General features: G+C 44.3%; 2 protein-coding genes across 5 annotated transcripts; one reads left to right on the top strand and one right to left on the bottom strand.

Annotated features, from left to right (window-relative positions):
* Window positions 1–549: 549 nt before the first annotated feature.
* Window positions 550–19,887, bottom strand: CUNH9orf43 (chromosome unknown C9orf43 homolog). Of its 4 annotated transcripts, none has more exons than XM_058445777.1 (14): window positions 19,869–19,887; window positions 16,794–16,993; window positions 16,544–16,679; window positions 11,063–11,120; window positions 9,001–9,101; window positions 7,620–7,656; window positions 6,709–6,881; window positions 5,894–6,044; window positions 5,142–5,199; window positions 4,801–4,874; window positions 4,489–4,576; window positions 2,000–2,076; window positions 1,278–1,341; window positions 550–1,068 (listed from the first exon to the last, which is right to left on the bottom strand). In XM_058445777.1, the coding sequence occupies exons 2-14, from the start codon at window positions 16,942–16,944 to the stop codon at window positions 854–856; spliced, it is 1,383 nt and encodes a 460-aa protein (XP_058301760.1). In that variant the 5' UTR covers window positions 16,945–16,993; window positions 19,869–19,887; the 3' UTR covers window positions 550–853. The 4 variants fall into 4 exon arrangements, with proteins under 4 accessions (XP_058301760.1, XP_058301761.1, XP_058301759.1 ...); XM_058445778.1 differs by lacking the exon at window positions 19,869–19,887 and adding an exon at window positions 19,435–19,735 and having other exon boundaries at window positions 16,794–16,946; XM_058445776.1 differs by lacking the exon at window positions 19,869–19,887 and adding an exon at window positions 19,435–19,734 and having other exon boundaries at window positions 16,794–17,008.
* A 163-nt stretch (window positions 19,888–20,050) lies between these two features.
* POLE3 (DNA polymerase epsilon 3, accessory subunit) lies at window positions 20,051–23,484 on the top strand. The gene is made up of 4 exons (XM_058445779.1): window positions 20,051–20,210; window positions 20,297–20,382; window positions 20,709–20,827; window positions 21,443–23,484. The coding sequence occupies exons 1-4, from the start codon at window positions 20,145–20,147 to the stop codon at window positions 21,613–21,615; spliced, it is 444 nt and encodes a 147-aa protein (XP_058301762.1). The 5' UTR covers window positions 20,051–20,144; the 3' UTR covers window positions 21,616–23,484.
* The last annotated feature ends 1,191 nt before the right edge of the window (window positions 23,485–24,675 follow it).

The following is a 24,675-nucleotide window of genomic DNA, read 5'->3' as shown; positions in this document are numbered from 1 at the left end:
AGTTCGAGACCAGCCTGACCAACATGGAGAAACCCCTGCCTCTACTAAAAATACAAAATTAGCCGGGCATGGTGGCATATGCCTGTAATCCCAGCTACTCAGGAGGCTGAGGCAGGAGAATCGCTTGAACCCAGGAGGCGGAGGTTGCGGTAAGCCGAGATCATGCCATTGCACTCCAGCCTGGGCAACAAGAACGAAACTCCATCTCAAAAAGAAAAAAAGAAAGAAACTAGAGCTTTTGGCTGGGCATAGTGGCTCATGCCTGTAATCCCAGCAATTTGGGAGGCTGAGGAGGGAGGACTGCTTGAGCCTATCAACTTAAGACCAGCAGCACAATGAACATTATTTGATAACGATGTAGATCCCATCTCCAAAAGAAACCATTTCTAGGGAATGAGAGAAAAATCTAGGGAGCATCATGGCAGCTCCCATGAGCCAAATTCAGCCTCCTACAACTGGAAACCTTTCAGAGCTTCAGAGATAAGAGTGACCCAGAAAACAGATACCAAGAAACATCTTTCCCTTCCTCCTAGAAACAGAAAAGGAGTCTTTTGATTGAGAAGCAGTTGTGTTTAATCACCAAAATTATTCTGACCCTAATGGAAAAGAAATAATCTAAATTTAAAAGGGCTGGGGATTTTTCGCCTACATTTATTTTAGAGGCAAGTAGAGGTGAACAAAGAAAACGGAATCCCTAAGCTCAGAGCTCAGGCCCTGGTAAAGGCTCCAGAGAGCAAAAGCCCCTCTCCTCTTGCCCTTATGTGAAACGTTGCTGCCCTCAGGATACCAGCCATCCCGCTTTGGAACACAGCTGCCCCAGGGGATGCCTTCAGCCTATTCCTCCAGAGGCTTCTTACTCTGCCCCAGAGGACTGGTCCTCCTCATCCTCATCATCAGTGTCCTGAAGAATCCTAAGTAGTTTGAGCTCAGAGTTCCAGCCTGTTCTAGCCATAATTTCTGAAAAGTTAAAGGAGATCTTCTTTTGCCTGGCAGCCTGGGCTTCTGGCACAGCTTCCACCGGAGCACTAATGTCCTTGTTAGTGGGTTCTGTTTCATACAATTCAGGACCTAAAAGAAGATGCAGTCATTAATTGCACCTGTAAACTCCTCTCAACTACAACAAATGGAGGACAGAAAAGGAAAAATGGGGTGTTTTTTAGGACTTCTCTGAGATAGAGGAAGTGTGCCTTCAGGGAGGTAAACTATCCTGGTCAACACAGGTTCAACTCTCCCTCTCCTCAGTCACTTACTAAGGTTGCTCTACTCTAGTAACTTACTTTTTACACTGTGGTGGAAATCCGCATGGTCATAGTAGTCCATCTTTGGTCTCTCTGTGGAATCCTGAAATTCATTGGGGTAGAAGGAAATTTGAATCAAGACTTTAGGAAACTAAAAGGATTTTTCTAAAAGATGCTTTTCTTGGAGAAATTAACATCTAAGATGAGCCAGAGATCCACCTCTTGGGACTGAAGAGGAGCTTGTATTACACGTTCTTTGCCCTCTGTGCTGTCCAAATGAACCTAGAACCACTCCTTCCCATTCCCTGCAGTCAACTAAGGGCAGACGGCCTCCAAAGATGGCTTCCAACAATTCCTCCCATTCCGGTATGCACATGCTGTTCCTCCCATCAAGAGATAGGGCCTATTTCTTCTCTTATTTACTCTCTGGGATGGACTTGTGACTTCTTTGGCCAAGAAAATGTGGCAGAAGTAACACTGTTTTAGTTCCAGGCCCATCCCTTAAGAAACTGCTTTCATGAGACTACTATGCTATCAAAAAGCCCAAATAAGCCACACGAGAGGCCTCAGGAAGGAAAACCAGCAACTTGGCCAACAGCCTCAGCCCAGCTGCATTAAGTGACCTCAAGCAGAAGAACAACTGTCCAGTCAACCCATAGAATCACTAGAAATAACAAATCACCATGGTTAAGCTTTGGGGTTGTTACATAGTAATAGATAACTGAAACTGGGTCCTAGCAGAGGCCTTGGTACACTCTCACCTGTTTCGAAGTGGTTCCTTTTTCCATCTGCTGCTGCTGCTTCATGTCACTGTTCTGACCTGGCAGAGTTCTGTAACCTAGTAACCAAAGAGTCCATTCAATCTTCCTCTTATTGGCATATCATACCCTATTTTGGGGCTTCTAGGTGACCCCTACTCTACAAGTGACTCCGCATCCAGGAAAAGACCTTGATAGCAGGTAAAACATAGTTAGACCTTCTGAGTTCTACTTGAGATTCTGCTCACCTGGGACTGTAACTTTATCTATTACAGAATTAGAGATTACGCTCAAGTGTGTGTTAAAAGACCCAGGATTCCTCCAAGAAACCCTAATCTACTTTTTCACAGTGTATGAATACTCCTCTTACCAGAATGTGACTCATCTTCTTGCACCACGCCTCATGTACCCACAAACAAAGCAAAAACAAAAACCTCTAGTTTTATGTTTCTCTTGCATCAGCTGCTTCCCCAACTAGTCCCTAGGTAGATTCATTCATTCTTTTCTCAATCTCCCTTTCCCTAAACAAACATCTTCCAAGCTGCCACCAGAGGTATTATGCTAAATTATAGCATTTCCATCGACTCCCTACCAGCACTGGTTCTTACCTTAGCTGTACACTGGGAGAACTGAAGAGCTTTAAAAAACAAACAAACAAAAAACACTGAGGCCTAGTTCCTACCACCAGAAATTCTGACTTAATAGCTGGGACACAGTCTGAGTATTAGAGTTTTAAAAGCTTCTTGGCCGGGCACAGTGGCTCACGCCTGTAATCCCAACATTTTGGGAGGCCAAGGCGGGCAGATCACCTGAGGTCGGAGGAGTTCGAGATCGACCTGACCAACATGGAGAAACTCCGTTTCTACTAAAAATACAAAAACTTAGCCAGGCGTGGTGGCGCATGCCTATAATCCCAGCTACCCGGGAGGCTGAGGCAGGAGAATTGCTTGAACCCAGACCCAGAAGGCGGAGGTTGTGGGGAGCCGAGATCGCACCATGGCACTCCAGCCCGGGCAACAAGAGCGAAACTCCATCTCAAATAAATAAATAAATAAAAGCTTCACAATTGGTCTTAGTGTACAGTCAAGGCAGAGCACCACTGGCCTGGATGATAAAGGTCAAATGACTTAGCAGTCCATACAAGCCCCTGCCTACCTCTTTGGCGTGACAGACCACTCTCCCTTAAATACCCAACCCCATAACCACACTCAACTGCTCAGTATTTCCTGAGCAGCTATGATCCTCCTAGATGCCTTTGCACAGGCTATTCCCTCTCAAGAGTTCTTTTCCATATCAGGAAAACTCCCACACATACTCAAGAGCCAATGCAAAAATCATCTCTTCCATAAAGCCTTTCTCAACTCAGTGAGGACAGGCCACTGCTCTATGAACATGACTCACAGAGGCACCCCAGTCACCCAAGCAAAACTGCTCCTATTGGAGGCATTGAGAAGGGGTAAAAAAGGCACCAGAAGAGAATTCAGGGGAGTGGTAGCGGTCACCCTAGATGGAGTGCTACCCTTGGATACATCACCTCCTGCCCAGGGCCAAGCCCTGATTCTGTCCACCTCTGATAAGAAGGGCAGGAACCTTCTAACCTTCAGGTTAGAGCAGATCATTGGCATCAGACAACTAAGTGAGATGGGAAGGAAAGCAAGAGGGCAACATCCTTCTCAGGAAACCTCGTCTCAGCCCTCCCAGTGCCCCAGGACTGGAGAGCTCTTTCTGATGATTAAACAGTTGTTTTCATATTAAAGTCAGCAATGTCCAGTCTGAGAAGGGCACAACAATCCTCCAAAGTTTGGGGGAATTCTTTCTCCCTCCTCCCATTCTCCACTCAAGCTGAAAAATTTGGCAGGGATGGGGTAAGTATATGCCTGAGCTCAGACATAATAAGGACTCCAAAAAGGGGAGATGTCCATTCTTGTGTCCAGCATGAGCACCGGAGCAAAAGAACTGCCTGACAAGAGTTGGCTCCCTGACTCTTGGATGGGGCTAGACAACGTGTTGATTTTAACGTGAGGCTCCAGAGACTCTCTACCTTGTGGCAGGAAGGTTAGGGGGCCCCGGAGCTCTGCTTCCTTAGAACTCTTTTGGGGTTCTAGTGAGGGGCCCCACCTCTCCCTGCCTCATTGGACAATGGGCCCTTAGGGTTTTCTCTTCAATAACCTGGGCTTGCTCCTCTCCTGATCCTCAAAGTGCTCTGCCTTTTCTAAGGTAGAACCTGAGGAAAAGATGACTGTGATTCATAGTCATGGTCATCTTTCAAGCCCTCATGTGAAGCAGACATCTGGCTCAGCTTGTTTGTTTAGCAAATTTATGAGGGAAGGATGGTGCATGAGAGACCAGACAGACTGAAGCATTCCAAGAAACTCTGAGTGCCTGACAAAGGCAGGTCTCAAAATGTCAAGAGCATGTTTAGCTTTTCCTGCCCTCAGATACCTACCCCTCAGGGATCCTATCACCCCCAACCAAGCATATATCCCCCTTACCATAGAGAGGGTCATGAACAGTGGTAACTGGATGTTTATGTGAAGTGCTCTGGCTCCCTGGATCACTCTTGGCTTTCTTTTTAGCCTCCTGAAACCCACAACAGGAGGAACAAATTAGGATTTTTGGAAGTAAAGAAAACTTTTTTCAAAAGGAATATCAAAAAGAAGGAATTTAACATCTACAACCAGACAAGAACTTTATATCTATAACCTGATAGAAAACAAGGAGACTCCCACCTTTCATACATCCCTTCCCATTCCAGGCTGTAGCTACCTCTCCCAGTCCCAGCAAGCCCTTCACTGCCACTCTACCTGTTTCTTAATAGGTGTTTTCACCTTCCTCTGTTGCTGCTGCTGCTGCTGCTGCTGCTGCCGTTTTCTGTAACCTGGTGACCAGAGAGCCAGCTTGATCCTCTTCTAACAGCCCCCTCTCTCCCACTGGAATGCCTGCTGTGCCTTCCTTCACAATGGTGACTCCCTGGTAAGGACTAAGCCAGAGGGGCTGCTTCCTGAAACTATTGTTTCCTGAGTTCTACATGTGACCCTGTATGACTGTGGCCACAAATATAACTGAATTGGACCATGTTAAAGTATGAGAAATGTGGGCTAACAGAAAATGGTGCTTAGAGATCCAGCAGCAATAGCAAATCTACCTTCTGTCTTCAGGTTATGTAATTTCTTCAAACGTTCAGGATACTGCAGTGCTGGTCTCTGGAGAAAGAAAAAAGAAAAAGAAAAGCTCTACTGCAGGTCTTTCCCTTTCTCCAAATGTATCCCCCAAACGTGTTTATTCATCCAGTCAACAAGCACATTTTAAGAACCCAGTGTTTTGCAGCATTGTACCAGGGGCTACGGAGGAAGGGAAAAGGTGTGGGGAACAAAGTGCGGAAGAAATAGAGAACATGGCCAGGCATGGTGGCTCATGCTGTAATCCCAGCACTTTGGCAGGCTGAGGTGGGCAGATCACCTGAGCTCAGGAGTTCAAAACCAGCCTAGGCAACATGGTGAGACCCTGTCTCTACAAAAAATTAAAAATTAGCCAGCCATGGTGGCGCACACCTGTAGTCCCAGCTACTCTGGAGGCTGAGGTGGGAGGATGGCTTCATCCCAGAAGGTCAAGGCTGCAGTGAGCCATGATCAACCACTGCACTCCACCCTGGGTGACAGAGTGAGACCCAGTCTCTCAAAAAAGAAAAAATAAAAAAGAAATAGAGAACATTGCTCTCTCAACACTTTCCCATCAACTGGCTTTTACCTATATAGAGCCCAGCCTTCTCTGGGGCTTGGGTTCAGAGTGGAAAGGCAGAAGAGAGATAAGGAATAGAATGTCAACTCTTCCAGATTTGAGGAGAGATGGGTTTGAATTTTCACATAGGCTTCTTCCCTGCTGCTTCCTGGCTCTTACTTCCAGGGTGAGGCGGTGTATAGATAGAAACATCTTAGAAGAAATTGCACTGTCAGGTCGGTTCTTTTCCAAGGGAATATTCTTTTTCATCGTGGCCAATTTTATCTTCATCTCCGGACAGAGCATGGTTTGTTTTCCACCTGGCAAAAGTCTGAAGGGGACAGAGGACAACCAGACAGTCAGCAACAGCTCTTCCTGGAAAGCATGGCTGAGGAGAAAGAGATGTAAAGGGCTCCAAGAAATCTCCACTTTGGGTCTGAAAAGGCCTGTACCAACAAGTGCTCATTTGGTAACACCTTTCTGATGCAACTACGATCATCATGGCTGCATATACTCAGTGCTGATTCTATGTCAGGCTCATGTGCTTTTACAACACCTGAGAACAGATATTCCCACTTTGCAAATGAGGAAAATGAAGCTTTAAGAGGCTAAATACATTACCAAAATTCATAAAGCCAGTTAAGTTTCAATGTAAAATTCAAAGGTCATCTCACTGCAGACCACATATTCTGCCTACCACTTATTCATAATTCACCTATAAAAAGAAGAGAGTGATAGTGCCTACCTCCTAGTGCAAATTTAAATGAAAGTACATGTGATGTGCCTAGAACATGGCCGGGCAAATGGTAAGTGTGACAAATGGTGGTGGTTATGAAGGTCATCCCTGCCTGTTGGTAAGTCTAAGAGTTCAGTAAACAAATTGGGGTGATAGTTTTCTCCCAGTCCTACTCAGAAAAAGCACACTGTTTAGACCCATCCCAGCTTCAATAAAAAGCAGGTGCTCTGGCTCTCCCACAGACCTACATGATACTTACTCCTTCAGTAGACCCTGAGGTAACGCTTCGGATTGAGCCCAGAGAGGTGGGAAATCTGAACTGAATTGTTCAGACAATTGCACTGGGGTTGGGGGAGGCACAATCATCCCTGGTGTTCCTACTCGTGTTTCTGCGGACTGATTTCCAGAGAGACCCGGAAATGACTTGCTTTTCTGGAAGAGAAACAGTGGAAAGAATTCTCCAAAGCACTCTTTTTAGCCTAGTCCTTTCCAACAACATTCTAGCCTCTCAACACCACCCTGGCATGTACTCCAGCCATGGTTGCCTCCTCTGAACGATGAGGGCCGCCGCATGTTTCCCTCTCAAGCTCCCAACTCTATTGTTGTATTCAGATCATACAGGGATTCATTGTTTTGTTTCATTTTCCAGAAAGGTCGTTCATTTATTCACTCAACAAACTGAACAAAAATTTATTGTCTAATTATGTGTCAAGCACAGGGCTAGGGATGGGGATTCAGCAATGAACAAAATGAACCAAGACACTGCTCTCATGGACATAGCAGTCTTACAGTGACTTATCCAAGGTCACATTTATCCATAAATTGTACAATTAGAATTAGAAGCCCAGGTCTTATAACTCCTAGTCCATTGAAATTCTATCTCATCACATTGGGGATTCGTTTTTAATTGACCAAAAACTCCCCCTGAACACGCAACAGTTCCCCCTATTATCTCAAGGTGCTCTTCATCGCCCTACAGGGAGGAGACAGAAAAAAGGAGTCTCTGAATACAGAATGGTTTGGTTAATTATTCCTAAAGAAGGGTTTTCTTTAGCAGATTTGGATCATTTCAGGAAAGAACGGGGGTAAGGTGGAGGAGACCTGAAAGGAAAACAAAATAAACTCTACATAGCAATATTATAAAGGTTTGCACAAAAACATCAAACTCACCACTGCCGAGTTCTTTCTTTTCTTCTTCCCATGCTGGCTGGAGAAAAACAAAACAAAACAAAACATGCTTCTCAGCTGGACTTGAAATAAGAATAAGCACAACTTATTCCCAGATATCTTAAACAGAAGCTCCAAGGATATTTGTGAATGATGACTACAAAGATTCCTATCTTTGATCAGTACTCAAAGATAGCTGGTTGGGAACCCAGCAGTAACTGCTGCCCAAGTACCTTCTGCTAAAAAGACCCCCCATCCTCATATCTAAATTAGGTTTCCCATTATTCTCTCAGGCAATCCAGTTATCTACTTTCATAGCATGAATCCAAATTAGAAATGATATATGTAGGTGTGGTTATGTCTGTAATGGCTGACTCCCCCTGACAAGGCTCCAACAGGACAGGGACCAAATCTACTTGGTTCACTAAATCCTCACTGCTTGACACAGAGATGTTTCGTAAGAAGTATTTTTTGCTCTGACCTCTTCCTCCTTGCCTGGGACATGGATATGATAGCTGGAGCTCTAGTAGCCAACTTATACCTTAAAAGCACCCATGAAACTCCTTAGAAGTTGGAATCCATGGGCTAAGGATGATGGCCCAAAAAGCTAGAAGGAGCCCTGGTTTCTAATTATCTCACGGGGCTCACATGCCCTAGCCTGTCTACTTCTGAGCTTCTTTCACACGAAAGGAAATAAACCCTTAGGGTTGTTTTTCATTTGTTTATACCATATATACACACACACAAACGCATATATAGAGAGAGAAGCACTCACAGGATTATTTTTTAAAAAGAAAAACAAAATGAAATAAAAAGAAATTCTTAAGTTTCATCATCTCTAAATGTCACTTAAGAACCTGAAAGCCTCAAGGATCAGGAAAGAAGAACCAAACACTTTCCCCATGGTTGTCAATATTAGCAAGCCTTTGGGCCTTCACCAAATGATCTTTGTCACACTCTTTTTTGTACACAAGTCCTATATGCTATTGCTTTTGTACACTGTACTAGGCCCTGGGGTTGAGAACAGAGATTCACATGCTTCACTGAGAACTTTTTCACTTGTTGCCAGTGGCTAATAAGAAAAACTAAGAGAGAGTATTTATTTCTTAGTCAAGCCTTATAAGTAAGTTGAGCCTTATCTTGTATGCTATTTACTGCCATGTAAAATTTGATATGGAGAAGTCCCACAGCATGAATCTCAAAATGCATTACATTAAAATTCCAGTGTAGCAAAAGGCAGATGCAAGAGACCACGACCTTCTCTGCTTGGCCTCCTGCTACTTGCAATGAGCTGGCTAAATGGGAGATCACAAAAAGGAGGCCTGCAGAAGACATAAGGGATTTATAGAGTCAAAGTCCTCTGAGTTCCGGATATGATACTCACCTCACATGTATCTCTGTTTCTTCTGGGATCCACAATACAACCATATTTTTAACATCTTCAGGGCAGGGAAGTTGCGTCTCATTCAAATTCAACACTGGAAGCTAAGAGAAAGATATAAAGCCTATGTATGGCTTGAGGTGCTAAGCTCCTATATCAGATTAAGGATATGATAGGCAAAGAGTTTGGTGGCACAGAAGATGATTTTAAGTTTCCCATCTCCAAGACATCTTCATAATATTCTCCCAAAAAAAAACAGACTACTCCATCAAATATCAGTATAGGTATCCGCAAGAGTGATACTTCTTGCTTATTAATAAGCAAATAATCTCCCCTGCTTCCCTGTGCCATTAGGGTAGCATTTAGCAGCTCCCAATCCGATCCCATATGAGGGTGCCCTGGGGCTTACCTACAGTAACATTACTTATCCTGCCCACTCCACTCCAAAGACTTAGATCCTGCAGACATTACAATCTGCAGTTTGGGAGCAGGAAGAGAACTGATAGAAACAGAAGGAAGGTGTTTTCTTTTACAGTCTGACTACAATTATAGGCATTTATATAAAAGTCAAAGGCTAACTCTTCTCACATTTAGCTATTTAGAATCCTAGAACACTAGTGCTCAAGGAAATCTTGTAAATCACCTAGTCCATATTCCTGGTAAGATACACACACGAAAAAACTATTCAAAATAAGGTTGTCCCTGTGAAGACAAACTGATGGACTTGGAGGTAATAGGAGAGATTCCTTTTCATTATAAATCCTTTAATGCTTTTTGAATTTAAAAATCATGTTTATACATTATCTCTTCAAATAATTAACCTAAAATAATTTAATCTAGGCCAGGCATGACAACTCATACACTTTGGTAGACAGAGGTACGAGGATTGCTTGAGGCTGGGAGTCTGAGACCAGCCTGGGCAACATAGTGAGACCCTGTTTCTACAAAAAGTTTTTAATTAGCCAGGTGTTGTGGTGGTGTGTGCCTGTAGTCTCAGTTACTCAGGGGTCTGAGGCAGGAGGATGTTTGAACCCAGGAGTTTGAGGCTACAGTGAGCCATGATCATACCACTGCACTCCAGCCCAGGTGACAGAGAGAGACCCCGTCTCTTAAAATAATAATAATTATTATTGTTGTTATTATTATTTAATCTAATCCTCTTGTTCTAAAGAAATCAAAGAGGTAAAGTGATTAGTCAATTCATCCATTCAAAACCACCTACCATCTCAGTTTCTTATACTCTCCACTACACATGATATTGAAAAGTGAAGCATCCCAAGAAAAAAATAAAAGGCATCCAGTAGGACAGCAAAGAATAGTAAATCTCTCTTTACCGTAGCTAAGTAGGAAGGTTTTTTCTTCCTAAAGTTCTAATTTAGTTCTACCCCTAACTAGTTGTGTGCTTTAGCTAATCACTTCCCATCTCAGTTTCCTCACCTGCAAGATATATAAGATAGACTGTGGTCTATCAGACCACTGCAGAGTTCTTCAAACTGCAACTGCAACTTATTCATAGGTCATAAAATCAAATTTTTTGAATCACAGACCACATTGTTTAAAAATGAAATAGAATAAAACAGAATAGGACAGAAAATATTAGGGTACATAACTCATAGTTAGGGTAAGGATTGTTCCATGATATTTGTGTTGTAAAATCTATTTCTTACTGTAGATCATAGCTAAACAGTTTGTAAGTTATCAGATGAGATGATCTTAAGGCCTATCTGGGTCTGTCATTCCAGCATTCCAGTTTCCCTGATTATGAGATGACAGTATTTACCGAGCAGCTGAACATATTCTATGCAGGATAGAGACAGAAAATTCTCACCTACACCAAACCTATACAAATAGATCCCACTGGCTTCTAGGATTTCTGAAAACAATATGGCATGTAGATAGCACAGAGTCTAGCATACAGTAAGGGCCCAATAATAGATGGTTACTATCAATATTACTATTCAGATTATAGTCCTCCTGAGGAATAATTTCAAATAAAGGCAGAATAGTTTATTTCCACTAGTAAAGAAAAAATGTTGAAGAAGTACTTTTAAAATCTGTGACTTACTTTGGGAAGTCTATTAGTACAGTTGATCACATTTTTGTCAGGTAAACCCTTCGGAGGCCTAAAAAATGAGTTCCACACATAAAACAGAAATACAAAAGACTTATTGGAATGATAACGTTAGTTCTATGAGGAAATCCTTCTACTAATCTACAGAAAACCTTGGGCTTAATGCTTACCAAATGAATGTAGGATCTTACCATATCCTTAAGTTTTGTTTGTTTTTCCTGGAACAGCTCCTAAACAGACATTGCACACTGCAAATACTTCACAACTATTTGTCCCATCAAACAGAATTCGTAGCCTACTCTTCTCTCCAGCTAGAGACAGTTATATCGCCATCAATAAAAGTTTATTAAGTACTTTGATGTAGATGCTCAAAATACGTTAAATAAACAAAATGCGGTATATACATGCAATAGAATATCATTCAGCTTTTAAAAGTCATGAAATTCTGACACAGTAGTCCTTTATCCATGGTTTCACTTACCCACAGTCAACTATGGTCTGAAAATAGGTGAGCACCTATTAAGTAAGGTATCTTGAGAGAGAGAGAGAGACCACAAGAGACGATATTCACACCATGAGTTTTTATCACAGTATATTTTAATTGTACTATCTTATTGTTGTTAATGTCTTACTGTGCCTAACTTATAAATTAAACTTTACCATTGGTATGTATGTATATGTAAAAACACAGTAAATATAGAGTTTGGTACTTTCACAGTTTCAGGCATCCACTGGGGGTCTGAGAATATATTTCCTGCAAATAAGGGGGGACTACAGTATATACTACAACACTGGAAACATTACACTATGTGAAATAAGCCAGACACAAAAGGACAAATGTTGTGTGATTCCACTTATATGAGGTACTTAGAACAGGCAAGTTCATAAAGACAGAAAATAGAATAGAGATTACCAGGGGCTGGGAAGAGGAGGGAATGGGGAATTGCTGTTAATGGATACAGTTTTTGTTTGACATGATGAAAACATTCTGGAAATGGATAGTGCTGATGGATGTACAACATTGTGAATGTACTTAATGCCAATGAATTTTACACTTAAAAATGGCTAAAATGGTCAATTTTTGTTACATATATATTTACCACAGTAAAAAATTCATATCCTTATGTTTTAATATCACTTGCTATTTTTATTATTTTTTAAAAGACATGTTACATGCATGGATGAATGAATGACGTAAAGGGGTAAATGATAAAGACGTTTAGGAATGATAGTGGAATTTAAAAACAAAAAAAAGATAAAGACCTAACACTCAGCCTACTTTATGAAGTCCTACATGACACAGACTCCTGCTTCCTGTTTCTACTGCAGCTCCCCAGCCGCATCTCTGACCACTCTTCCATTCCTGCTCTATGTTCTAGGCACAATGAACTATTTTCCTGATACAGATAGAATTTCCTCTTGCCTCCAAGCCTTTGCATATGCTATTCCTATGGTTTAGAACTCGCTTCCTGCCAACCTCCCACCTACAACCCCCATTTCACTAGACTGCTCAGACTTCCGGTCTAGGCACAGATGCCACTTACACAGAAGACAGTGCCCTGGCTTGGGAACCCTTTCTAGTGTTTCCACACACCAGGGGGCGGTCCTCTTATGACACTCATCATACGGCCTGCTTATTTCTTTGCCTCCCCAACTAGGCTGAAAGTCCCTTGAGGGTAAAGACTGTATGTTGTTTACTGTTGTATTCCAGCATTCACCACAGTGGCCCCCACTAAAATACAGTTGTGAATTGAATGACTAAACAAATGTCATGGCCCTTGCTTTCAAAGGGCCTAAAATCCAGTTGGACAAACAGGAGATAAACATAAAAATATCAATAAGCATGTCAGGGACTAAAGTACTGGGGGTAGTTTGGAACAGAGAGTATAAGAGGCTAGTGGGAAATGAGGAAACTCAACCTTGACAGAAGAAAAGGACCATATTCTCTCAATCAACAAATACTTATTATGTTTCCACTATATGCCATGCATTGTTGAAGACACAGGAGACACAGCAGCCAACAAAAGAAACATATGGTCCCTGCTCTTGTAGGGACTGACATTCTCATGAGAGGCGGCAAACAAATAAAAAAAATCATTTCAGATCAGAAGAACTGAAGAAAAATGATGCTTAGTTAAATGACGATGAGGGTGTAAGGAAATTTTAAATAGACTGGTTGAGGAAGACTTCTGGGAAAAAGCAACATTTAAGCTTAAACTCGAATGACCGAAAGGAATTAGCTGGAAGGATCTAGGGCAGTATTTCTCAACGAGGGGGCAATTTTGCCCCCAGGGGACATCTGGTAACGTCTGGAGGCATTTCTGGTTGTCATAACTGGAGGTAGGGTACTATTAGTATTCAATGGGTAGAGGCCAGGGAAGTAGCTAAAATAAGACAGCCCCAAAGGACAAAGAATTATCTGGTCCAAAATGTCAATAGTGTTTAAAAAATAAAAAACAAACAAAAAAAAGCCTAGTTGAGAGAAAAAGTGTTCTACTCAGAAGAAACGGTAGGGCCGTAAGCCCTGGGGTGGGAGGTGTGGCATAGATGAGGAATTGAAAGAGCAGTGTGGCCAGAGCCTACTCAAAAAGGAAGTGAGAAATGCGAGAAGAGGTCCAGTAGGAAGGCCAGATCTCGTAGGGCCTTACAGGCCAGGAAAGGTACTTAATGAAGTGACAGGAAGGAAGAGGGCCTTTACGGTTTAGGAAACTGCATGACAGAAAAGCACAATCAGAAAACCAGTCTCGCACGGAGGAAAAGTTGGTGTTCAAGAAGAGAGGACTCTGATTAGAGGAGCCAGACAGTAAAGAGAGAGCCCACCAGTCCAGAGTTGGGAGGTTTGAGTCTGTTCTCTAGTAAACAAAGTTCTGATGAAGGGGCTTTTCAAGCAAGGAAATGAACAAAGCAATATTTTTGGAAGATTAATCTGTTGGCCATATGTAAAATAGCTTCCAGGAGAAAAGGCAGGGAAACCAGTTCAGAAGCCACTGCAAAAACCCACTATGTCATGAGGGACAGGTCTCTGACAGAGAGTGTGAAGCAGAAAGCAAGACACACTGAAGGAAGAAGGCGTGGAAACAGGGAAATGACTAGAGGAGGCAGCTCTCTCACAGCTCTGCACTATACACGGCGGGCATGGCAGGGGCGGAGTGCATCCCTGGGTATGAATGTGAAGCGTATCATAGGTCCTGACTGAGAAACACCACTGTTTAACCGAGTTAAAGTCCTAGAGAACATGAAAATAGTCATACCTCTTCCTATACTATTGTTAGCCAAAGAGAAATCATCAGGGGTACTTAAATGGAACAGGAGAAAAGAAACTACTATAAGAGCCACCACTGGTGCTTTGATTCCAGGTAACAAAGTCTTCGAATTTTTTAAGTCTAAGTTTTCCACAGATACCTGTCCCTTGGTTTCATGTATCAGCAAGCACGCATTGGGTACACAGACATTGTAGGAGACTCAAGAAAAGAAGAAAAAAAAAAGCCACTGCTATTTCCTTTAGGAGCTTACAAATAGTTTCATACCTAAAAATAAAATATTATTATAGAAAGACAGAGGCCGGGCATGGTGGCTCATGCCTGTAATCCCAACACTCTGGGATTACAGGATAATCCCTTTATGTTATTCATTCATCCATGCATGTAACATGTCTTTTTAAAAATAAGAAAAATAGCAAGTGATATGAAAATATAAGGATATGAGTTTTTTACTGTGGTAAATATATACATAACAAAAATTGACCATTTTAGCCATTTTTAAGCGTACAATTCATTTGAGCTCACGAGTTCAAGACCAGCCTGGGCAACATGGCGAAAACCTGTCTATACAAAAAACCCAAAAATTAGCCGGGAGTGGTGGCGTGTGCCTGTGGTCCTAGCTACTTTGGAGGCTGAGGCTGGAGAATCACTCGAACCCAGGAGGTGGAGGTTGCAGTGAGCCAAGATCGTGCCACTGTACTCCAGGCTAGGCAACAAAGTAAGACCCTATCCCCCACCAAAAAGAAGAAAATAGAGGCCGGGCGCGGTGGCTCACGCTTATAATCCCAGCACTTTGGGAGGCCGAGGCGGGTGGATCACGAGGTCAGGAGATCGAGACCACGGTGAGAGAGGCTGAGGCAGGAGAATGGCGTGAACCCGGGAGGCGGAGCTTGCAGTGAGCCGAGATCGCGCCACTACACTCCAGCCTGGGTGACAGAGCGAGACTAGAAGAAAATAGAAAGACAGGGTTGGGCATGGTGGCTCACACCTGTAATTCCAGCACTTTGGGAGGCTGAGGCGGGTGGATCACTTGAGGTCAGGAGTTTGAGACCAGCCTGGCCAACATGGTGAAACTCCATCTCTACTAAAAATATAAAAATCAGCCACGCACAGTGGTACATGCCTGTTAATTCCAGATACTCGGGAGGCTAAGGCATGAGAATTGCTTGAACCTGGGAGACAGAGGTCGTGCCATTGCACTCCGGCCTGGGTGACAGAGTGAGACTCTGTCTCAAAAAAGAAAAAAGAAAGACCAGCATACATGGACAGTTTTCTGTCCATACATACAGATGCTGATAAGATGGGCTGAATTGTGTCCTCCCAAAATTCATCTGTTAAAGTCCCAACTAGTACTTCAGAATATGACTGTATTTGGAAACATGATTTTTTAAAAAGTTACTAAAGTAAAAATGAAGTCACATGAGGGGGCCCTAACCCAGTAAGACTGGAGTCCTTGTAAGAAGAAATTAAGACACAGACGCACAGAGGAAAGACCATGTTAACACATAGGGAGAGGGGCTCAGTATGATGTCTCATGCCTGTAATCCCAACAATTTGGGAGGCCAAGGCAGGAGGATCACTGGAGGCCAGGAGTTCAAGACCAGCCCAGGCAACAAAGCAAGACCTCGTCTCTAATAAAACTAAAAAAAAAAAAAAAAAAAAAAAAAAAAAAAATTAACCAGGCGTGGTGGTGCACACTTGTAGTCCTAGCTACTTGGGAGGCTGAAGTGGGAGGATCACTTGAGCCCGGAAAGTTGAGGCTGCAGTGAGCTATGATCGTACCACTGCACGCTAGTCCAGCCTGGGTGACAGGGTAAGACCCTGTCTCAAAAAAAATAAAAAGGACACAGGGTATAAAAAATTACCATCTACAAACCAAGAGTGGTCTCAAAAGCAAACAGTCTTGGCAACACCTTGATATTGGACTTCTAGCCTCAAGAATTACAAGAAAATAAATTTTGTTGTTTAAGGCACCCAGTCTATGGTATTTTATGACAGCCCTACCAAACCAATATACCTCCCAAATTAACCAATTCCTAGAGCACAAGCAGGAAGAGTTTCTTTCTGTTTCCCACTACCTATTCACCACTTCTTTAACCCAATTGGTATTTTCTTTTTAATCTAGCTTTCTCAAAGTATACTAATGGGTAAGGAAAGTCATAATCCAGAATTTTGAGACAATAGGCTGTTAAAGGTAGATTCCATGATAATTTACCTGCCATGAAATTTGGAGTAAAACTTTGAACTCCGAGACAATAAAGAATGGGCCTTAGTAAAGGTACATTCTGGTAAATGACGAGGTGCAAAGCAGGAATCTGAGATGTCTACCACGGTGAGCACTGGGAGTTTATCTAAGAAGGCAGACCAGAAGAAAACATGTTAACCTGCTGCCTGGAGAAAGGGAGCCACATACATAAATACATTAAGGACCTCGTGAGGGAGAGGACAGAAGCTGGCTAATTCACCTTCAGCATCCAGGGGAGTTTTGCAGGATGAGCCGAGGATTCGAGGATGGCCCCTCTCAATGCGGCGGATAGTTGCCCAGCATTGTGGGTGCTGACAAACAGCCAAGCCACAGGTGGTTTCATCCCACTGGCTCTCATCTGGCAAGTCCATAGCTAGAAATGGTTTAGGCCAAAGGCCAACCCTGTAGCATTCTAGACCTCTGGAAAATCGACAACTACATAATTAGGGAGTATTATACATTAGCAATACAGTCCAGATCTTAATTTGAGCTCATATAAAATATTTATATTGAACCTATATAGGTAAATGATGGCTACAAAATAATTAAAGATTGGGTAACAAGCAAGAATGAAAATATCTCAGAATAAAGTAGAATGGCAAGAGTTTGAGAGCAGAATGCCTTCAGGTCTCCTAATTGGCTATTTAATAGCTGAGTGACCTGGGACTTAACCATTCTGAGCCTGTTGCCTCCACTGTAAAATGAGGATAAGCTTATTTCACAGGGTCATTATAAAAATTAGTTAATGGATATTAAAAGCCTGGCATATTGGTCCAAATAAATATTTGCATCCTTTCCTTTTCCCCTTTGTTAGTCATCAGGGAAAAGACACCACCATCTCCAAAAAGCATTATCAAATTATGACCAAAGTAGTCACAGAAGTGTCTTAGAAGGCCCAAACTCCTGGAAGACATATTTCATTTTTCAGTGTGCTTCAGTTCCCATGCAGGCAGATAAAACACCCACCAGCAATGAATGTGTTTGCTCAAATAGCAAATCACTAGACACTCCTAGTTGCAATCAGAGGCCATTAGCTTTTCATTCACTGGCCATATGGCCTTTGACAAGTGACTTCACACCTCCCTCTCCAGTAGGGGGAGGGGTCCTGACTTGGTGTCTCAGGTCTGTAATCACAGCACTTTGGTAGGCCAAGATGAGTTACCCCCTCTCTACAAAAAATAACAAATAAAAAAAGCAGAAAGAGGGGAATCCCTAAGTAGGATTGCAGAAGCATTAAATGAGATAATGTACTTTTATTCATGGGAGGTGTTCAATAAATATTATCATCTTTTCCTTTCTAGAGGTGTTTTAGGCAATCACTAACTACCACCTTATCCCTAAGAACTTTTTAAGGACAGTGTCCATTTCTTTCTTTTATTCAACACATTTATTGATTACTAAATATGTGAGGGCAACTGCTTTGGACATGAACAGTAATAAACTCCCTGTTCTAAACAGTTCTATAATTTAGATCAAAGATAAACTATCAGCCTGGGATTGCACCTGGCCTATTACTTGTTTTGTTTGGCTGGCACTTTGAATCAATTTTAAAATTGAAATAGCCCACAATGTCCAGATTTCTGGCTTTTAGGGACCAAAATACTTGACAACACTGGGCCCAATTCCAGTGAAGAGCAACTGACTAGCGCTGAACAGCCCTGACGGTTTCAGCCAGGTCTGTTCTATCCAAGCGGAGTTCCCCCACCAGACCTATGGTCTCTAATTGAAGCACCTTCAGTTGCCATTTATCATAGCATTTGCTCTTTTGTTTTAAAATATTTCTCTATAATCAGGCTTCTATCGAAAGCAGGAAAACTACAGGGCGACTTGGGACTGCATGCTTGATGGGGAAAAAAAGCAGCATTAATTCTCAGTGGGAGGCTGGGCGCGGTGGCTCACGCCTGTAATCTCAGCACTTTGCAAGGCTGAGGGCGAATCACTTGAGCCCTGGAGTTCGAGACGAGCCTGGGCAACATGGGGAAACCCTGTCTCTACGAAAAATACAAAAAATTAGCTGGGTGTGATGGAACGCACCTGTAGCCCCAGCTATTTGGGGCTGAGGTGGGAGGACCACCTGAGCCAGGGAGGTCGAGGCTACAGTGAGCCGAGACCGTGCCGCTGCACTCCAGCCTGGGGGACGCAGTGAGATCCTATCAAGAAATTTTAAAAATTAAAAAATAAATAAAATCAGTGGGAGTGAGAATTTCTACGAACTTAATATAAAAATAACCTAAAAACAACTTAAAACGCCATTGCGCCGGGCGCGGTGGCTCGCGCCTGTAATCCCTGCACTTTGGGAGGCCGAGGCGGGCGGATCACGAGGTCAGGAGATCCAGACCATCCTGGCTAACACGGTGAAACCCTGTCTCTACTAAAAATACAAAAAAATTAGCCGGGCATGGTGGCGGGCGTCTGTAGTCCCAGCTACTCGGGAGGCTGAGGTAGGAGAATGGCGTGAACCCGGGAGGCGGAGCTTGCAGTGAGCCGAAATCGCGCCACTGCACTCCAGCCTGGGCGACAGAGTGAGACTCTGTCTCAAAAAAAAAAAAACAAAACAAAAAACAAAAAAAAAGACGCCATTGCAAAACCTTGAGAATGGTTTCAACTGGGAAAGATGTATGATGAACAATTTAACTGAAAAATAAATACAATTTTAACACGGTTTTTGAAAGCGAATGTGATGTTGCATTCTTCTTACAACGAAAAGGCTGCTTCTCGCCCTTTCGTTACCTGCCCAGCCCGAATTGACTCCTGAGACCTAATCAGGCGCATCTCTATATGGCCAGCATTATCCCTGGGCTGCCTAAATAGTTCGCGTTAAAAACAAACAACAACAACAAAATCTAAATAACACTCAGTACCATTATTACAAAGGTGTGAAGGGCGAAAAGATTAAAACTGAACATCAACTTCGGTAGAGATGGAAAAAGATTGCCCGCTCCATTCCAGGAAAGAAAAAAGAAAGTGGGAGAATCTGATCACGGCGGGCTGAGGTCCTGTGAGAGCAAAGCAGATTCCAAACCGCTTAGGGTTGCTAAATCAAGTGGTAAAACGTAGCCCCTTGCCGCGCGGTGAGGAGATTAACGGACCCGACGGGCCAGAGCCTGCCTCGCGTCCTAAAGGGACCCGCCCAGCCGAGTCAGCCACGCCTTCGTCTGCCACACGCTACGCCCGGCCGCGCCGTCGCCAAGCAGCGGCGCAGAGCACCATGGGAAACGGACGGAAGCTCCATTGAGCCAAATAAGTTGGTGAGAAGGTTCCCGACGCGGCGATGGCGAGAAGCAGAGAAACGGACCTGGGGAGGGGCGTGCGGGATGCGGTGGGGTTGGATGGAAGCCTTGGCGGGCCAAAACCACTGCGGCTTCAAAATCCGGATGCGCCGGTATTTGAGGCGGAGGCGGTGCTTTGGGGGGAGGAGGGAGGCTATGGCGCGCGGAGCACTGTGGGACACTGTGGGCCACGTGGGGCGGGACGGAAGCCTCGGAGGGTCAGACCGTAGCGACGCGGGAAGTCCGGACGCAGTAGCTCCCTGAAGCGGAGGCGAAGGGGAGTTTAAGCCCCAGCGGTGGCAATGGCGGAGAGGCCCGAGGACCTAAACCTGCCCAACGCCGTCATCACCAGGATCATCAAGGAGGCGGTGAGCAGCTCGGGGGGGCGGACGAATGGGCAGGAGGGAAGCAGGTGCTGGAACGGCAGCTTTGCTCACCCCCGGTCTCCTCGCAGCTCCCGGACGGTGTCAACATCTCCAAGGAGGCCCGGAGCGCCATCTCCCGCGCCGCCAGCGTCTTCGTGCTGTACGCCACATCCTGGTGAGCGGGACAGAGACATAAGGGAGGCGCGGGGATACCTGGCTGGGAGTTGCTGGCCGGGAGCCCACAAACCCCAATGATTGTGTCCTCCCTCGGTGGGGACAGGTTAAAAGTCCTCTGCCAGTTCTTACAAGTTCTGAAGCAAAGCAACACAACAAAATAACTTTGCTTTAGCTTTTTTGTGCAGAGAAGGGAAGGACTTATCCCTGTCACAGCAAAATCCATGCATGTAAGAGGCAGGCTTTCCCGTTCCACCTCTGGGTGCTCCTTTTCCCACTTACCCCTTACAAACAAGAGAGAGTCTGACAGCCTTTCTCTTCTCTCAGTGCTAACAACTTTGCAATGAAAGGAAAGCGCAAGACGCTGAATGCCAGTGATGTGCTCTCAGCCATGGAAGAGATGGAGTTCCAGCGGTTCGTTACACCATTGAAAGAAGCTCTGGAAGGTAACGAGCCTCCTGTCTTCTAAACCACGTAGAAGATGGTCATCCTGTGTGACCTGTTCACCAGGCCCTGAGCCTTTCTCAGCGCGGGTCCCTTTAAGTCCAATAAGCCAGCACTTGATGTGACTCGACCCAGTTCGGTGGGCACCACCTCAGATCTGTTTCGTGATGCTGAGCAAGTTATTTTTCCTTCTCTGCCTCCGTTTTTGTTTTTGTCTTGTTTTTCTTTTTTTCTTTTTTTTTTTTTGAGACGGAGTCTTGCTGTGTCACCCAAGCTGGAGTGCAGTGGTGGGATCTCGGCTCACCACAGTCTCCTCCTCCTGCGTTCAAGCAATTCTCCTGCCTCAGCCTCCCGAGTAGCTCGGACTACAGGCGCACGCCACTACGTGCGGCTAATTTTTTATTTTTGTAGAGACGGGGTTTCACCATATTGGCCATGCTGGTCTTGAACTCCTGACCTCAGGTGATCTGCCCGTCTCAGCCTCCCAAAGTGCTGGGATTACAGATGTGAGCCACCGCGCCCATCTGCCTCCGTTTTTCCAATTGTACAATGTAATCCTGCAGTCTGTCTGGTTCACTTTCAGCTCTGTCTCCTAACCCCTTCTTTCCTCCTTACAGCATATAGGCGGGAGCAGAAAGGCAAGAAGGAGGCCTCAGAGCAAAAGAAGAAGGACAAAGACAAAAAAACAGACTCGGAAGAGCAAGACAAGAGCAGGGATGAGGACAATGACGAAGACGAAGAAAGGCTGGAAGAAGAAGAACAGAATGAAGAGGAGGAAGTAGACAACTGAATAGAGCGGGAGACTGTGGCACCTTGGAAGGTACCACTTGAGATGAGACATGCTACGTGTTTCTGTGAAGCTTTTCCATGCTGGGCAGAGTAGTCTCAGGCAAAAGTGCCTGAAAAGATCAGAATAAAAACTGACTAGAAATACCATCAAAACCAGCACTTACCAAACTCAGAGCATCTGAGTAGCAGAATCCTGTTTTGCTTTATCAATCTGAAGATTATGACCTTTTGACAAGAGGGATTCTGAACGGCTAAATTAGTCAGTTTGCTCACTTTTGTTTATTTAAATGTATGGTTAGATGGTTTTTGATCTGCAGTCTTCCCTATTCCCCCAAATAAGTAATAATAACTTCCATGCTGCCTGCTGTGTTCCAGATCACAGAGGCAGCCAAGGCTCAGGAAAAATTGGGGCTTTGCTTATGGTCAGCCTATGTTTGATTGCACAGTCTTTGACAATAGTAGCTTACCAAGACTGCTCAGATTGAGTAAGCTTTAGGAAACTACTAAAATGCTGTGGGAGAATAACAAAATCTGTTCTGTGTCTTCACTTGACAGAAGCATTAACTGAATTTTGTTTTTCATAGACCCCCTTGGCCCAAAACCTTTCTATATTGCCTGTAGATGATCGACCTGCTGGTGTGGTAGTAATCTGATCACATATTCTTTTTTTTTTTTTTTTTTTTTGAGACAGAGTCTCGCTCTGTTGCCCAGGCTGGAGTGTAGTGGCGCAATCTCGGCTCACTGCAAGCTCCGCCTCCCGGGTTCACGCCATTCTCCTGCCTCAGCCTCTCCGTGTAGCTGGGACTACAGGCGCCCGCCACCACGCCCGGCTAATTTTTTGTATTTTTAGTAGAGACGGGGTTTCACCGTGGTCTCGATCTCCTGACCTCGTGATCCACCCGCCTCGGCCTCCCAAAGTGCTGGGATTACAAGCGTGAGCCACCGCGCCCGGCTGATCACAGATATTCTTAAATCAGCAGTGTGGAATGGTATTAGTCAAGCATGGTGCCAGTGTCTTACTTTTACAAAAACAGATCACATAGTGTCAGATATACCTTACTCTCTGCTACTGTACAGCTTTAGGATTTGTCATCACCTCCTGGAAGGTGTAAAACCCCAGGCTTCCTCTTCTTGTAGTCCATCTCCCAGGCTTGTGACTATGGCTTTTCATTCTTCAATTCATGATGAGTGCCAAACTTGATTTTCTCTAGGCACAGCTTTCTCCCTCTGTGCCTCTTGCTTCCTTTCTCTCTCCTGCCTCTCCTCTGCTCCCCATCCCACTTTCTCCTCTCCCTCCTTTTCTCACTTCTGTCAGTCTGTAAGCTTTGATTACCTGCTTAATACTCCAAAGTGTGAGTTCCTCTGATCTCTTGATTCCTTAGTTCTAATCTCTTGTTTTTAAGAGATGGGGTCTCTCACTCTGTGGCCCAGGCTGGAGTGCAGTGGCATGATCATAGCTCATTGCATCCTTGAAATCCTGGGCTCAAGTGATCCTCCCGCCTGAGCCTCCTGAGTATCTGGGACTACAGATGCATGCCACCAAGCCTGGCTAATTTTGTCTCATGTCTTCTAAAAATTGTTTTGTGAAGCCCCTCTGAACCTTAAGGTAAATCTGATGGTGCTCAGGAATCTAACTCTCCCCCAACCATCTTAACTGCTTCTAAAATATCTCTGTTGGCCTTTCTTAGCCTTTTTCTGTTACCATTCAGTGCTCCAAGCACTTTTTGTTTCTAAGTTGAGCGCTTGGGGTTTGACAGGTAGTGACATGTAGTTTGACACTGTTAACTTGTTAAATACAGTGAAAAGTTTGTGAGTGAAGAATGCTGAGATTATAATGCTTTGTACAAATAAAAGTCTTGTTAAAAAATGATGCCTCCTGTTTCATGCTGCTTGTTCATAGTGTGTTTTTGGAGACAGCCCCTGATGATACTCTCCATACAGTTTTTGGCGTGTGGACTTGGCCAGACCTTTGTAAACATGAGATCCTGCATCGCCTTGAATGACCAGCAGGTGCTGCTCATTCACAGGCAAGGGCTCTGAACTACTCCAAGAGCGTTTGTTTTGTTTTGTTTTGTTTTTTTGAGACAGTCTCAATCTGTCGCCCAGGCTGGAGTGCAGTGGCATGATCTCAGCTCACTGCAACCTCCACCTCACAGGTTCAAGCAATTCTCCTGCCTCAGCCTCCCAGGTAGCTGGGATTACAGGCGCCCACCACCATGCCCAGCTAATTTTTATATTTTTAGTGGAGACAGGGTTTCACCATGTTGGCTAGGCTAGTCTCAAACTCCTGACCTCAGGTGATCCACCCACTTCAGCCTCCCAAAGTGCTGGGATTACAGGTGTGAGCCAACACACCTGCTGAAAGAGCTTTTTTTTTTTTTTAGACGGAGCCTTGCTCTGTCTCCTAGGCTGGAGTGCAGTGGCGTGATCATGGCTCACTGCAAGCTCTGCCTCCAGGGTTCACACCATTCTCCAGCCTCAGCCTCCCTAGTAGCTGGGACTACAGGTGCCCGCCACCACGCCTGGCTAATTTTGTTTTGGTATTTTTAGTAGAGATGGGGTTTCACTGTGTTAGGATGGTTTCAATCTCCTGACCGCGTGATTCGCCTGCCTTGGCCTCCAAAAGTGCTGGGATTACAAGTTTGAGCCACCGCGCCCAGCCGGTGCAAGAGATTTTCATGGATGTTCTGGGCACCCTATACATACTAGATTCTCAGCAGCTTCATTTATTGAGCCCCCGACTGTGTCTGGCACTAACTGCTTTCAAGTATTAACCCTTTTTTATTTTTATTTATTTTCATTTTTTTTGAGAGAGTCTGACTCTGTCACCAGGCTGGAGTGCAGTGGCACAATCTCGGCTCTCTACAACCTCCGCCTCCCTGGTTCAAGTGATTCTCCTGCCTCAGCCTCCTGAGTAGCTGGGACTACAGGTGTGCACGCCACCACACCTAGCTAATTTTTGTATTTTTAGTAGAGATGGGGTTTCACTATGTTGACCAGGATGGTCTCAATCTCTTGATCTCGTGATACACCCACCTTGGACTTCCAAAGTGCTGGGATT

The sequence above is a fragment of the Hylobates moloch genome, unplaced genomic scaffold, assembly GCF_009828535.3.
Source record: "Hylobates moloch isolate HMO894 unplaced genomic scaffold, HMol_V3 SCAFFOLD_10, whole genome shotgun sequence".
NCBI classification, from domain to species: domain Eukaryota; kingdom Metazoa; phylum Chordata; class Mammalia; order Primates; family Hylobatidae; genus Hylobates; species Hylobates moloch.
Note: the sequence above shows the minus strand (reverse complement) of the source record. Positions and strands in the feature narration are given on the sequence as shown.

Excerpts from the sequence above, each read along its gene's own strand:
- CUNH9orf43 (XM_058445777.1), bottom strand. The coding sequence starts at position 16,944 with ATGGACTTGCCAGATGAGAGCCAGTGGGATGAAACCACCTGTGGCTTG. Across the intron at positions 9,102-11,062 it reads GTACTAATAGACTTCCCAAA|CTTCCAGTGTTGAATTTGAA; the intron begins GTAAGTCACAGA and ends TCTTTCTCTTAG. Across the intron at positions 6,882-7,619 it reads AAAGAAAGAACTCGGCAGTG|AAAAGCAAGTCATTTCCGGG; the intron begins GTGAGTTTGATG and ends TTTCTCTTCCAG.
- POLE3 (XM_058445779.1), top strand. The coding sequence starts at position 20,145 with ATGGCGGAGAGGCCCGAGGACCTAAACCTGCCCAACGCCGTCATCACC. Across the intron at positions 20,211-20,296 it reads CCAGGATCATCAAGGAGGCG|CTCCCGGACGGTGTCAACAT; the intron begins GTGAGCAGCTCG and ends GTCTCCTCGCAG. Across the intron at positions 20,383-20,708 it reads GTGCTGTACGCCACATCCTG|TGCTAACAACTTTGCAATGA; the intron begins GTGAGCGGGACA and ends CTCTTCTCTCAG.